This window comes from Lactuca sativa, chromosome 5 (genome assembly GCF_002870075.4).
Source record: "Lactuca sativa cultivar Salinas chromosome 5, Lsat_Salinas_v11, whole genome shotgun sequence".
In the NCBI taxonomy this organism is placed as follows: Eukaryota; Viridiplantae; Streptophyta; class Magnoliopsida; order Asterales; family Asteraceae; genus Lactuca; species Lactuca sativa.
Genome location: NC_056627.2, coordinates 183,356,050 through 183,372,048, shown reverse-complemented (window position 1 = coordinate 183,372,048; position 15,999 = coordinate 183,356,050). Strand labels below are relative to the sequence as shown.

Below are 15,999 nucleotides of genomic sequence, written 5' to 3'. Positions count from 1 at the left end.
TAAATACTAGTTTATAACAATACTTAAAAAAAAATATTATAAAATAATATTCTGAAGGTTTTACTCGATTATAACAGTAAAAATGATTTTGTATTTCAATTACATTGTTACAAATGGATATATTTTTTATTTCACAATGTAATTAGAAATAAAAATACGATGTTACAATTAACAAATAAATGCAAGTATGTTGCTACTTCTTGCATTTAACCCTAACCTTAATAAACAGATACAACATTAGGTAGTAATCAGCGAAACTAAAAAGAAAAAGTAACAGTAACATCACTTCAAAAAATAAAAAAATAAAAATCCTCCATATACTCTAGACATTTTCTTCATCGATCAACATCAACCAAAAGCAATTAAGTCATTCAATACGACTACTGACCAACAACCTAAACAAACATAACATATACTCCATCTTTTAACAACCTACAAGAAAAAAAAAAGACAGAAATACCCTTCAAACACATATCTATCCCAATTCCATATTCCATATTCCATTCCATTACTAACATTCTCTCAATCCTTAGGCGCATGTAGGTTGAAATCGGCACCATGTTCTTTCAGGGGCAAATTCGTCATTTGGTTCCTCTGTTTCATCTCCGCCGGAAACTGGTGCTCCTGTTGCTGCTGTTGTTGGTGGTGCTGCTGAAACTGGCGGTGGAGGTGGTGTTGCTGCTGCTGCTTTTGTGACTGAATCTGGAGTTGCTGAAACTGTTGTGCAGTTAGCATGGTGTTCATGTTCATGTTCATGTTCATATTCATGTTCATGGCTTGGTTGTTGGAGTAAAACTGCTGCTGCTGTGGCGGCTGTTGGTGGTGGTTTGATGAAAAAGATGTCTGAGGAAAATTTGAAATATTCTGTCCTGTCAGTACTTTCAGATGTTGGATCTCCTCCTTCAATGCATCGTTCAAAGCTGAGGGCAATTCCGGAATTTTGATTAGATTCAAAAATACATAATCAAAAAAAAAGGAAATTAATCAATTATATCAACTTATACCATCTTGTAAGTGGACTTGTTGTTCCATGGTTTGTAGGCGCATTTTCAGTTCACTGTTTTCAGCTGTCAAACCATTTGTATCTCTCTGAAATAACAAAATAAAGGAAATAAATACCACTCTTAATTTTATATATTTAAATAATTAATTTATTTTATATGAAAGAAACCTGCATAAGAGTGAGCTGAGCTGAGAGTGAAGTTGCTTCAGTTTGCAGTGTTTGGACTTTCCTTTCAAGCTCAGCAATGTATCTCATTTTTCTTTCCTTTGACCTTGCAGCTGATTGTCGATTTGCCCATATCCTAGTAAAAAATATAATTATTATTGTTCCAATTATATGATTACAAGGTCTCCTAGTTATAAGTTATGACAAATAGCAAAAGTGAAAAGAGAAATTGTACCTTTTTGCACGCTTTGGATCAACAAGAGCAAGTTCAGCAAGCTTTGCAGCAGACATGGATTTCTTAGCATCAACAGAAGATGTTTCTTCAGGGCCTGAAGTGAGCATTTCAGGCTTAATTGTAGTTGACCCATCCATTGACTGACTATGCTGATGTCTAACCCTAGGTTTCTCAGGTTGCAATGTTGCAGGTTCTGAAGCTTGGATTCCAGAAGATGATGAATCGCCTACTTGAAACGATGATGTTGCAGATGAAGAGTTTAACTTATCCATGTCGAGATACATAGAAAACAAATCTTCTTCGGTTTCATCGGAGAATGAAGGGCCATTGAAGCCACCCACAACACCAAGATCACTATCGAAGCTAATATCATCTGGTAGAGTCAGGATTTCTGAATGTGCGCGTCTATGGCCTAAATGTTTGGGTGGATTATCAGGCATTCTGCTGATATCATGACTAAAAGGGCTAGAATCTGATGCGACATGTCCGATTGGACTTGGAGGCAATGTTGTTGATCCTGATGGCTCTGGTTTTGGACCAAAGTTGTTCCCAGATTGAGGTGAAAAAACTGAATGTCGACCAGAAGGAGGTAATAGATTCCCACCGATATTTGGGGATTTATCTTTCTCCATTTACACCAATGAATAAACCCAGAATGCTTAGAATTCAAGAACAGAAAGTCAGTTTTTCTTCAAACCCAATATCAGATGTTTGTGGTTTGAACAGAAACCCTAATTCGATTAAAGAATCTTGCTAACAGACGGAGTAGAATCCCACACTTAACAAATCTTTTTCTTGAATCAGAAAGTTAGAGTAGAACTCAAACCCTATGATGAAACTAATTTCTAGTTCAAAAACCCTGCAAATGTTTTATGAGCAACAGAATCAAAACCCCAGACAAATGCAGACGAATTGAGAGAAAAGGGTGAAGAGCAAGTGAAATGAGAGTGATGAAAGTATACAAGTAACATCAAAGCGAATAGCACAAAGGGGAATAACTAAGGAAACCCTAGAAAAGAAAATGAAGTATCAGGGGTTGTAGAAAGTGCAAAAATTCTTACTTCTAAAGATGATTGGGAGATTTCTGAAAAGCGAAATGAGAAACGCGTAGAGAATCAACAGCTTTTCACATGATAAATCGAACAAAGAAGCACATGGCGGGGCTAAAGATCTGACTTCTGAGATGCGAAGCTTCTTAGAGAAACACAGGGAGTTTGGTGACAACGTTTATGGTAAGGACCCGATTGCGTTTTGGGCTTCCTTTAGAAGGTTATTGACTTTATAGTCCATCTTGGAGAAAGAAATCAAAGAATTATCTTGTAGATTTCTGTTTAATTCTTGAACACAAACTACGATTTTGTAGGAATTTTAACAGATTGTAGTGACATTTAAAACCCAACTACAAATATTGTTCGAAGATTCTGTTATATGCAAACTAATCGGATAATAATACAATTTTAAATTTAACTAGAACTAAATTATAACTCGCATAAAATACATGGACGTATAAAAAAATACATATAAAGTCATAAAAAAACCATCACAATAATTAAAAAAAATGATAAAGTAACAGAAACACACTTTTCATTATTGATTATATTGAAAAGTTTAAAAAATAAAATGAAATGTTTGAATATCTAGAATTATTGAAGGACCTTTTTGTAGACAATAAATGTTTTTTTATTGGTTGAACGACATTTCTCGTCATATATTAGTACCTTCAAGCCTTTTTTACTTGTCATGCCAGAAACAACTACATATAACTGACCATAAGTGAAGACGGGTCCACGCAAATACAATCCAACATTTGATAATGATTGTCCTTGACTCTTATTAATGGTCATAGCAAAACAAATAATTACGAGAAATTGCATCCGCCGAAAACGGAAGGGAATTATTTTATCACACGGAATTAACTTCATTCGAGATATATAAGTAGTTTCATTAAAGAATCTACCCGCTATAATATGTGCCTCAATGACATATTTTCCAAGCCTAATAATTTGTAACCTAGTACCATTGCATAAACCTTTTGTTTAGTCGATATTACGAAGCAACATGGTTGGAACACCTATTTTTAGTGTAAATTTATGGTTGGGAATTCTAGATGCCTTAAAAGCATTCAATACATCCAGAGATCAAACTGATTCCTCAAAACAATCTGATGACTCTGCCTCAAATAAAGAATCTGAACTCAAATAAGTTTACCTTCATATTTCATCAATCCTAACATGTAATCATTTATAGCATCGACCTTTTCATTTGTAGAGACCAAAATAACTTTATCTTGAAAATATGATGGATCATCAAGATGGTTTTCAAAAGACGGATAAACTATCGATACAATTGAATAAATATAATCACTTGCAGAGTGAACGATAACGTCTTCTAAAAATTCAACTTCAGCTTCACCACAATTAGGACCACAAATATCACTTTCACAAATTTTAAAAATCCATTCAGCGAATGCTATGTCTCATCAAAATCATTAGTTGGACAACCAACCTGAAGTCTCATTATAACATCAATTTTAAAGGAAAAAATGACTTATACAAATTAAACATTATAGACATATATGTATTAAAAAATTAAGGATAACAGTTAATGTATTTGGAAATTAAAATTGATGTTATATGATTTAAGATGTGGATGTAAATATAATATAAAAGAAATTAAGAATAATTTACCTTGGCTGGTTATTTGTGAAAATAACGGCCTTGACGAAATAAAAGTGGATTGCACATTCAGGTGTATGATGTTATGAGATGAGGATGTTGAAGGTAATTTGGTAGGGTCTCGGGTAACACGACAATTAAGGGGTGTGAAGAAATTATTTTCTAAAATGAAAATTCATATCGTAAATGGGGGAAATATATTAAAAAAAATATTAATAGCACAATACAAAGAAAAAAAGGATTCATGTCTTATATAACGTATTTATAAACTACACTTTTAGATGACAGTTACATTGGCCTCCTATTCTTTTTCTTTTATTCATTAGGCACTATTAAAATACAAAAAATTATATTCCAACTTATTACATCATTTTATTACATGAAATCCAATCAATTATAAAACTATGAGAAAACAATATTGCTTGTCATTGTCATAGTAAATGGTCAAATGTGAGGTGTTTATTAGGAAAAAATAGAAATCAATAAATGTAAACGAACATCTGTACATATTTAACAAAAACAAAAAAAAGAGAGAAAAAAAAAGTTGAAGTAAGTTGTTGATATATGGTCCATTAACATGGCCTAGACAGTTCTGGTGTGCCAGCCTCGCTGGGGACTCTCCTGCTGGTTTATATGACTAAGTCCAGTCCAATGTCATTGGCTGCGTACCAATAACATCGGACTAAGGGGACTTGTTGATATATGGTCTATTAGCATGTCCTATACCACTCTAGCATGCCAGCCTTGTCTGGTGCGCTCCCGTCAGTCCTGCCTGGCTCTCCCTTGCCAGCCTTGCTGGAGTTCTCTCGTCGGCCCGGCCTGGCGCTCCCTGGCCTGGCACCCCCTTGTCAGCCTTTCCTGGTGCGCACCCGCCAGCCTCGCCCAGCTCCCTGCTAGTTGGACCTGAATTGGGTTGGCCCAAGGCCTAACCTGATTCCCCTTGACCTAATTGTCCCCTATAAATAGAATAGTGCCCCACTCCATAGAGGGGGACTCTTTCCCAAGTGGTTCTGCCGCCACTAGATCTTCCCCTTGGCTCAGCCGCCACCCTATACTCTAGCCGGGTGGCTCAACCGCCACCCGCCGCCGCTATCCAGCTATGTAGCACCATCTTAGATCTACTAGATGATCTAACTTGATCGTCGGAGTCCGCTCCCGGGGCACAATCCCTGGGGCGGCTCTAACGCATCTCTCTGATTGTGACCTCGCAGATTCGTCTCCGGTATAGAAGCACATCCTTAGAGCAGGTGGTCGGAGTCGATGTCACAAATATTTCAAATTGACAGCAGTCAATAGTTTACAAGAGCAATACAAATAAAAAACAGAATAACATTGTATTTACGATTCAGAAGCACGCTACTATTCTTTTGTAGGGACAAACATGCCAAATTGACAATAGTCAATAATTTAGAACAACAATACAAATATAAAAAATTGACAACAATCAATAATTTAGAAGACTAATATAAATATAAAAAAAATAGAATAACACTGTATTTATGATTTAGAAGTACACTGTTATTCTTTTGTATGGGCAAATATAACAAATTGATAGCAGTCAATAATTTATAACAACAATACAAATATATGAATAGAATAACAATGTATTTATGGTTCAGAAGTACATCGGCATTATGTTCACTTGTACAAAAAATATTCCTATTATGAAGGGATAAAAAAATTATTTTCTAGATTTACCCTTTGTATGAATAGTACCGAATGTTGCGTTATCGATTTTCCATAAAGGCAAAAGTGTGTGAAATTGAAACTCTTTTTGATTCAGAAGTTTTAATTAAACAAAAACAATAACAACATTGACAAAGACATTAAATAGTAGGAGGAAAACGAATAAATTCAAAGTAAATGGTTTTATTGGAAACCCATCTATTGAAATAACTACTTAGATTAATGAGAATTGAGGTTTGAGTTCATGAAAGTACGCAATGATTTGATAACAGGAATTGAAAGTGTGAAACTAGAAAATGATAAGACATAGAAGTACATACCGTTGATCGTCGATGACAAGGCTGGAGAAGTTTTTTGCTCTATTTTACTGCTGAAGAAGTATGTCAACTGTTCCTATGTAAATCGAAGAATAAAAATGTTAGAATTATGTATTATGCATAGAAGGTATATAACAATGAAAAGAGGAAGTAAATAAATTGAAATGTATTTTAAATATAAATTTGAAATAGAAGATAACATATCTTATAAGTTCCTTTTTTGCAGCAATATCTTTGACTTATGAAAAGCAGTTTCCTATGTATAATATCAATTAGAATCAATTAGAGGGATTAATATGGTAAGCAATTAAATATTACAAAACGTGAATAGAGATTCTATAATTAAGCTGCTAATTTTATGGGATTTGATGTAATCTTTGTTATGAAAAATCAATGGGTATTAAAGGTAACACCATAAGTTACCTTTAGACATGGTAACGATTGATGGAAAAAAAGAGTTTTTACCAATTATTTGGTAGGTGATGTCACAAAGTGATCGAAGGGTGGAAAATCTATGATCGAAATACAAACAAGGGTCAATGATTGTTTAAAATGATGTCATAAGGTTTCTCTTCTACTCTAATAAATGAAGGTTTTTTTGCCACTTGTCACACTCTCATTCAATTTGTCAAATGTCATTTTGTGGTTATTTTGAATTAATTTTTATTTCACATGTCATTTTATAGTTTTTCTATTTTATTAATTCCACATAGTATTTAAATGCAATAATAAATGCATATTAATTTCCTTAATGAACTTTTATTTTAATTTCAAATTTATTAAATTAAAGTTTTATTAATTTCATTTATTTATTTATCTAAATTATTTGTTTAAAATTAGAAAAAAAAAACTTTAATTTTTATAATTAAATATTTTTTTATTTTTCTTATAAATTCAAACTTTTCAAATGTTTAGAATTTTATATTTAGTTTTTTATTTTAAATAAACCCATGTAATAGATGAGTCTCATACCTAGTTTAATAATATTTAGAGATGTGAAGTTTTAGCTATTTTTTGGCAATAAGGAAATTAGCCATATTTGAGTTTTTTCATATAAAAAATTGAATGTGATATTTGTTTATAACAACAAAAATAATTGAAAGTCATAATAGTAATCCAAAATGAAGTTGACCAATATTCAAATCTTGCAAATTCAATCTTTTAAAAAAATAAACACCGAAATACTTCATGACTAAAAGTTGTATATAATTTATAGTTTTTTTACAATATTATATAGTAAACAAAGTATATCTTCTATCAAAAATATACATATCCTACTATGAAGGGATAAAAAGTTGTTTTCCAATTTTCCCTTTGCATGAATAGTATCGAATGTTGCATTATCTATTTTCCATAAAAGGCAAAAATGTGTGAAATTGAAACTCTTTTTAATTTGGAAGTTTTAATTGAAACAAAAACGATAAACATTGACAGAGACATTAAATAGTAGGAAGAAAACAAATAAAATCAAAGTAAATGGTTTTATTGGAAACACATCTATTGAAATAACTAATTAGATTAATGTGAAGATTGAGGTTTAAGTTCATGAAAGTATGTAGTGATTTGATAATAGGAATTAAAAGTGTGAAACAGAAAATGATAAGGCATAGAAGTATATACCGTTGATCATCGATGACAATGTTTCTGCGTAAATCGAAGAATAAAAATGTTAGAATTATGTATTATGTATGGAAGATATATAACGATGAGAAAGAGGAAGTAAATAAATTTAAGTGAATTTTAAATTTAAATTTGAAATAGAAGATAACATACCTTATAAGTTCATTTTTTACATAGATATCATTTGACTTATGAAAAACAGTTTACTATGTATAAGATCAAATAGAATTAACTAGAAGGGTTAAAATGGTAAGAAATTAAATATTACAAAACATGAATAAAGATTCAATAAAGTTGTTGATTTTATGGGATTTGATATAATCTCTATTGATATAATCTCTATTATAAAAATTCAACGGGTATTAAAGGTAACACGTTAAGTTACCTTTAGACATGGTAACGATTGATGGAATTTTTTTTTTTACCAAAACTTTGGTAGGTGATGTCACAAAGTGATCTATGGGTGGAAAATCTATGATAAAAATACAATCAAGGGCTCTGATTATTTAAGATGATATCATAAGGTTTCTCTCTTAATAATATTTAGATATTAGAGATAATGTATATAAATATATAATTATAAATCTCATATAGGTAAATGACTTTCAAATTTGATATCTATAATTAAAATAATAGGTTGCCCGTGTAAATACGGGTTCGAATATATTGATTTTAGAAATAAATTGTTTAAGTGTACTTTTAATTTACAAGTTAATTATTATACCATCGTACTTACACTTCAACTATATTCTAGTAAAAAAAAATTCTACTGTTTCCCAACATTTGTTCGATATCGAAAACATATATTATCAAAGAAATAAAGGTGATAATATATTCGTTGTAACCTTCTTCGTATTAGGTTATCTGCATTAGATGTAACAAATGTTCCATGCACACAGGGTGTAGCTGGCGAAACATATGTTCCGAGAATATATATTCTATGTCGTGGAGTTTAAATTCGTTGATGTGGGTCATCTTGAACTCGACTTGGTCATTGAAATATGGTTGTGCTGAGCTGACAATCTTCTTTAAGTTTCTTTAAACATGAAAAATCGCATTACATTGTTAATTCAAATAGCGACATGACGGGTAATATTCATAATCTTCATCAACATCATCGTATAAATCATGATTTTTTTTCTTTCGAATTAACAATATTGAGAAGAAGATGAGTCTTTCTCCATTAATCAAAAGCTTTGATCCATTTTGAGGAAAGTAGTTGGGTTTTTTTATAGTTTCCTAGCTTCAAATTGTATCATGTTAGGATCAACAAGGTTAGCATGTGTCCGATCATTTTGTGAGATAAAGATACAATCTGAGATAGATATTGTAACATCTGTTTCCTAATTCCCACTTAAATTATAACATTTAATTGTGGGATTTTCACGTTCACGACACAACCTGTAACATCCCGATGTCAAGGTAATTTCAATTTCAACCCTACGTTTTAATTATATTGTATTTTTGACCCTTGAGTTGAGAAAGGTTGCTAGATTGACCCATAGTTGCAATAATTTTACCCAAGTGTTGTACAATGAGTGTACATTGTGTACACTAAGTGTAAATCTCATACGCGAGGCATACGTGAAGACATGGAAAACCCTAATTTTTAGGGTTCAGCCCGTATTTAAACATTATTATAACCTCATGTCTCATTTCTTTATCAGCCTCCCTCTATGAAAATGATCCTAAACAAACCCTAAGTGAAAAGAGTGTATATTGAAGCCATTGGAGTGTTTTGGAGGTGTTCTTCAAGAAGAGGAAGGTGGTGAGAAGAGCTTGGAGCTTGGAAGCATCTTGGATCTGGGATTTCCTTCTTGTTAGCAACCTCCAGGAGGTATAAAGTTCACATCATGATCACTCCATCTTGTAGATCTAGACATTTCTTCCTTTAAGACACTTTTTCTCCCAAAAATGGTGATTCTTGAGCATGGCATGTTATTGACCCAATAAGTCATCCTTTTAGACCTTATGAGGGGTATTGAGTCACAAAAATGTAGTCCTGAGGGTTAGTTTCCCTCCATACATGCTGTAGAGGGTCTTAATGCATTAAAATGTTAGGGGGTTTGTGTTTTAAGCACTTACTGGGCATGAAAAGTCATAAAGTTGGAAACTTTATGACTCATGAGGGTACTTTAGCTTTGGATCTGACTTTGGACATGAAGATGTGAAGTATTAAGCTCTTAATGGAAAATGGGTTGAACAGGGTGCGTACGCTAGGCGTACCAAGTGGTATACTACGCGTACGTGGTCAACGCCCAGTAAGATGGTCAAACACCGAGTACACTCTGCGTACGGAAGGGTACGCCTAGCATACTCGGTTGAGTTGACTCGGTCAGGTTGGCTTGGCTGGGTTAACTCGGCTAGGTGTTGACTTTGACTTTGACTTTGACCAAGTTTGACTTAAGGGTATTTTGGATTGTGTTTGAGAAATGGTCATTTGGTTAGATAGTTGACAGTTAGAGCTGAGATTCAGAGTTGAGACATCATCAACTATTGTTCAGATTGAGAGGGGAGTTTTCCTCACTGTACCTTCGGGTCGAAGGCACCAAAGCCGGCCCATTGGATTGATATCCGAGTTTACCGTATGTTGCTATGTCGTAGTGATCTATAGATCTGCTTGTTTGTTTGTTGACTGATTATATGTTTATCTATTATGTATATGTCAACATATTATGTTGGGTTGAGGTTGTACTACTTTGTGTTGTAGCCAACAAACCCAAGAGCATTCCTGATATGAGTTGAGGGCCGATTGGCATGCCAGACCCATACCGAGGGCTCGAGAGCATTCCAAATACGAGCTAAGGGCTCGAATGGCATGCCATACTTGTACTGAGGGCCTGAGGGTATTCCAGTCTGATGACTGAGTGGACCCGTAGTATATTCACATTCTAGTTCGATGATTGATTAGGACGGGGGTAATCCAAACCGATGGTTGTGTACCCGGGGGTACCAATCCAATTACTGATTAGACCCAGCATGCTTGTTCGTTTATGTTATGCATTTTGTGTGGTGGTACTTTGGGGGAACTCACTAAGCGTTGGCTTACAATTTTGGTTATGGTTTCAGGTACTACTTTGTGTTGTAGCCAACAAACCTAAGAGCATTCCTGATATGAGTTGAGGGCCGATTGGCATGCCAGACCCATACCGAGGGCTCGAGAGCATTCCAAATATGAGCTAAGGGCCCGAATGGCATGCCATACTTGTACTGAGGGCCTGAGGGTATTCCAGTCTGATGACTGAGTGGACCCGTAGTATATTCGCATTCTAGTTCGATGATTGATTAGGACGGGGGTAATCCAAACCGATGGTTGTGTACCCGGGGGTACCAATCCAATTACTGATTAGACCCAACATGCTTGTTTGTTTATGTTATGCATTTTGTGTGGTGGTACTTTGGGGGAACTCACTAAGCGTTGGCTTACAATTTTGGTTATGGTTTCAGGTACCACTCTGTGTTGTAGCCAACAAACCTAAGAGCATTCCTGATATGAGTTGAGGGCCGATTGGCATGCCAGACCCATACCGAGGGCTCGAGAGCATTCCAAATATGAGCTAAGGGCCCGAATGGCATGCCATACTTGTACTGAGGGCCTGAGGGTATTCCAGTCTGATGACTGAGTGGACCCGTAGTATATTCGCATTCTAGTTCGATGACTGATTAGGACGGGGGTAATCCAAACCGATGGTTGTGTACCCGGGGGTACCAATCCAATTACTGATTAGACCCAACATGCTTGTTTGTTTATGTTATGCATTTTGTGTGGTGGTACTTTGGGGGAACTCACTAAGCGTTGGCTTACAATTTTGGTTATGGTTTCAGGTACTTCCGAGGATCATAGAAAGGTGAAGGTGTGACTGTACACATCATGATTTTATGTTATTGATATTGGGAGACTCTGTTTTGAACAATATTTTGAAAATAATGGTTTTGTAAACACTTTTATTAGTAAATGAGCTAATTTAAAATCTTAAAATTTGTTGTGATTTTTGAGATATTACAAGTTAGTATCAGAGCCTTTGTTTGAGCGAATTAGAGGACACCCATGTGAATCCAATATCAAACCAAAGAATTGCAGAGGTTTTAAAAATGATTTTCAAAAATTGTTTTCAAAAAATTATCAAGAAAGGATGTGATGTGTACGATCAGTCGGAGCCAGTAAGTAGACCTCAAATTACCACACTGTTATTTGATATTATGATATGTTAGAACAACATGCTGGTGATAGGCTAGGGATCTTCAGGATTTGCGTGATAGAATTGCCTGATTATATGATGCATGATAGAATTGCAGGATTTGTCTATAGGATCCAGTGTTATGTATGATTAGCATACACAAGTGTTGCAGAGTTGGTGGAAGTTTCATGGATGAGTTACGTGGAGTCAGCTGACCCATTGAGGGATGTCTTGCCTTTCTCTAGGAAGTGAGAATAGGGTGTATGTGTATTCTAGAGAGTTTTGTTAGGTTTTTTGTGATGATCTTCTGAGAGAAATAAAGGTAGATGTGGAAGGTAGTATGGTCCCGTACTACTAAAAGCACAAGACATGTATGCGTACCAAGGAAGTCGCAACCCATAGGGTTTTGTTGGGGAATGGTTCTTGTGGTGTGATATGCGTTTTATCTGATATCTCCTGCCTCCCAGGTTTATTTTTAGTATGGTGGTTACGAGGCGATTTGAGGTAGGATCCGGAGCAGGTGGCCAGGATGGGTCAGGATTGACTGAGGATCGGGTTAGGGAGATCATTCGTGAGGAGGTTGTTTCTATTGTACGGGATCAGATATCGGAGTTGTTTGGGTCTATCAAGACTGTTATGATGGATTTCTTCGATGGCCGATACACTGCACTTTCTAAGAATGTCGTTGTTGCAGCTATCGCGGCCGGTGTTGCCGTCGGAATTAGCGCTGATAGAGCTTTTCAGTACCGGTACTTCGACAATACGAAGCCCCCAGTGTTTGATGGGGTTCAAGATCCAATCATTTCCATGAGGTGGCTGTCAGATATTGAGGAATGTTTCTTTACTTGCTCTTGCCCAGCTGACCAGAAGGTCATACACCCAAAGAAGCGAGTTGCAGTATCATGGGAGCAGTTCTCTGACATGTTCCGCTTGAGATATTATCCATTGGTGGAGCAGGAGAGGCTGGCCCAACAGTATTTGGACCTGAGATAGGGGATCGAGTCGGTGATGGATATCACCAAGATGTTTACAGAGAGAGCTATGTTTTTCCCTGAGTTTGCTGCTTTTGAGCAAGCTCAGATGACCCAGTACCTGAGCATGCTCAAGACGAACATCCTTCAGTTTGTGTCCACACAACGCTATGGATAATTGGTGGAGTTGCAGGAGGCCACTAGGCGGCGTGAGACTGAGATAAAGCTCCAGTCGAGGGAGCAGAGGTAGGCCCCGACACAGTCGCAGCCTGCGGCGAAGCGATTCAAGGTCGTTAATATTAGATCTGGGAGTCAGAGGGGCCGCACATGTGGGATGTGCGGCAAGGTTCATGATAGTGCTTGCCGATCTTTTCTGGATGCCAAAAAGGTGGCAGGTAGGGCCATGTCGTGAAGGACTACCATCAGTAGGCTCCCATACCCAGTACCAAGATTTTATATCACTACGACTAGGTTGGCCATGTGAAGGGCAACTGTCCCTTGCTTGCTGCTAGGTCGGTGCAAGCTCCAGTGCTGGCTACTCTGAGGATCACAGATGGGAGCTAGGGCAGGGCGGAGCCCCCAAGGGCTTGAGGTCGTGTTTTTCATCTCACGACAGAAAAGGCCAGGGCGAAATTAGACATCGTGATGGGTAAGTTATATTTATTATTTTGCCGATTATTTTATGGTATGCTTATATTTATGATTATGTTAGGTACCTTCTTAGTGAACTCTTTGCCCGCTCTTGTGCTTTTTGACTCGGATGTGAGTCGGTATTTTATATCCCATACGTTCAGTAGGGAGTTCGATATACCCATTAGGGAGTTAGAGTGTCTGTTGCGTGTTTCTATCTCCAACGAACACATGGTTTCTGCATCCAGAGTGTATCAGGGTTGTGTATTGGAGATCTTCGGGGTGCTTTTTCCGATTAATCTAATCCGTATTCCTATGGGGGATGTATGCGTGATTGTGGGGATAGATTGGCTTAGCCGGTTTGGTGCCATGATTGATTATGAGGGTCAACGAGTAGTGGTTCAAACCCCAAGTGGGGGGGGGGGGGTGGGAACTGGCTATCCATGGAGAGGGTACCAGGGTTGGTTCATGGTTTTGTTCAGCAGCCAGGGATCAACAGTATATTCAACATGGGTGTACGGGTTATCTTGCTTATGTGGTTGATGCTTAGGTAGGGGAGCAGGTTTTGGTTTCAGATGTGCCAGTTGTTAGGGAGTTTGCTGATGTATTACCGGAGGAGTTACCTAGTGTGCCTCCCGAGAGGCAGGTTGAGTTTAGGATTGATCTAGTGCCAGGTGTGGCTCTGATTTCCAAGGCGTCGCACCGCTTGGCACCACCCAAGATGCAGGAGTTGTCCTTACAGCTTCAGGAGTTGTTAGGAAAGCATTTCATCATACCGAGCAGTTCGTTGTGGGGAGCGCCGTCAAGAATAAGGATGGTTCACACCAGATGTGCATTGATTACCGGGAGTTGAACAAGTTAACGACGAAGAACCGTTATCCTCTTCCGCGGATTGATAACCTCTTTGATCAGTTGCAGGGTGCATCATAGTTCTCCAAGATCGATTTGAGGTCTGGATTGTTGGATTATGTGCATAACATCAATCTTATGGTGTACATGCAACCCTAATTGCTTTGATCTAGGTTTTTCTAAGTAAACAAACAACATTGAATACCAAAGCAATAAACCTAATTGACTAGCATATAATTCGAAATTGACACATGATTAGGGTTAGAAACATTACCTTGATTTTTATGTAGCAATAACAATCACAATCCTTCTTAATCTTAACTTATGAAAGCTTAGTGCCTCAAGTGTTGCACCTCTAATGGAGTCACAAACACCATTAGCAACAAGGATGAACAAGAGAGAGAGAGGAGAGGCACCAAAAACGTCCAAGATACTCTTAGGAATGCTTAGCCACGTTTTTTAGAATGGTTGAGGCTACTAGGGTTTTCAACTTGGAAACCCTAATCCAGTTGCTTAGGCCCTAAGCAGCCCAAAAATCCTTCTAGAAGGCCCCTTTCGATGATTTCTATATGGCTCTCATATAACATTCGTCCACTGCTTCCTTATGGATCTTAAGCCCAACTTTGTAACTATCTTATAATTATAGTATCAGTCCCCTTAATTAAATTATTCTCTTTTGACCACAAATTAATTATAAAATAATTCTTGATCAATATTAATTAAACAATATGATTTCTCCTTTAATATATTATTCACATAATATATTAATAAATCATAATTAATCCTCTTTCTCCTTAATTCATCCTATCAGTTTCTATGGTGAAGGTAACCCAAAAGGAACATGCTCATAATCGGGTCACTAAGCACTCGTGATAAAATCCATAAAGTGATTCAAGTGAGCGTGGGTTTAATCCAATACTCAAATCTTATTTCAGGAGCACTCATGAACACCGCATCAGACTTTTGCTATGTCTAAACACTTCATACAATCTACATTCGGATTCATGACAGTCTTACCTCATTACCTACTTCCAAAGTATGATTGAATGTGGATGGTTTGAATAATCTTATTATTCGGGAAGTCAAAACATGCAAAGTGAAACACAAGAATAATCGAATCCAATATGGCCCTAAACTTTTGAGTATAAATAAAACACCTTTTATTTAGTCACCATATTGACTACACATTATTCATTGTATAATGTTTCAGATAATCAACTTATTACTTGAATTATAACAACAATTGTCCCATGCTCCAAGCATGCACACTATGTTTACCTATGGTCCTTACTTTGTGAAATAGATCAAATGAACACATTTCAGATGATGCTCAATTCACAATTCCCAATCCTTATCACAAGTGTAAGAATATCAAATTATTGCCACTATTAGAACATGTTAGATTCAAATATTTTACGTAATGATCCTTTTATAATGTCAAAGCACCAAAGTCACCAAGACTTTGCCAATGAAATTACAAAGTACTCTATGAAGTCTCACATTCAAAGTACATTCCTTTGAACATCCTTATTGCATAAAAGTTTCTAATCTACATAAATTCTCAATATCAAACTCCCATTATGGAAACATTTCCATATTTGTCATATGACAACTCATTCTAAATAGAATCCTATCTATTCATAATAATGTCAATATGGTCCATCCATTAC

The 15,999-nt window shown here is 36.2% G+C and overlaps 1 protein-coding gene across 2 annotated transcripts; it reads right to left on the bottom strand.

Moving 5' to 3' along the window:
* Positions 1-237: 237 nt before the first annotated feature.
* On the bottom strand, positions 238-2,685 carry LOC111897198 (probable transcription factor PosF21). Of its 2 annotated transcripts, XM_023893147.3 has the most exons (5): positions 2,465-2,685; positions 1,404-2,262; positions 1,172-1,304; positions 1,005-1,089; positions 238-920 (listed from the first exon to the last, which is right to left on the bottom strand). In XM_023893147.3, exons 2-5 carry the CDS (start codon positions 2,033-2,035, stop codon positions 523-525), a joined length of 1,248 nt encoding a protein of 415 aa, XP_023748915.1. In that variant the 5' UTR covers positions 2,036-2,262; positions 2,465-2,685; the 3' UTR covers positions 238-522. The 2 variants fall into 2 exon arrangements, with proteins under 2 accessions (XP_023748915.1, XP_023748916.1); XM_023893148.3 differs by having other exon boundaries at positions 1,404-2,685.
* Positions 2,686-15,999: the final 13,314 nt, after the last annotated feature.

Excerpts from the sequence above, each read along its gene's own strand:
- LOC111897198 (XM_023893148.3), bottom strand. The coding sequence starts at position 2,035 with ATGGAGAAAGATAAATCCCCAAATATCGGTGGGAATCTATTACCTCCT. Across the intron at positions 1,305-1,403 it reads GATCCAAAGCGTGCAAAAAG|GATATGGGCAAATCGACAAT; the intron begins GTACAATTTCTC and ends ATTTTTTACTAG. Across the intron at positions 921-1,004 it reads ACAAGTCCACTTACAAGATG|CTTTGAACGATGCATTGAAG; the intron begins GTATAAGTTGAT and ends AATTGCCCTCAG.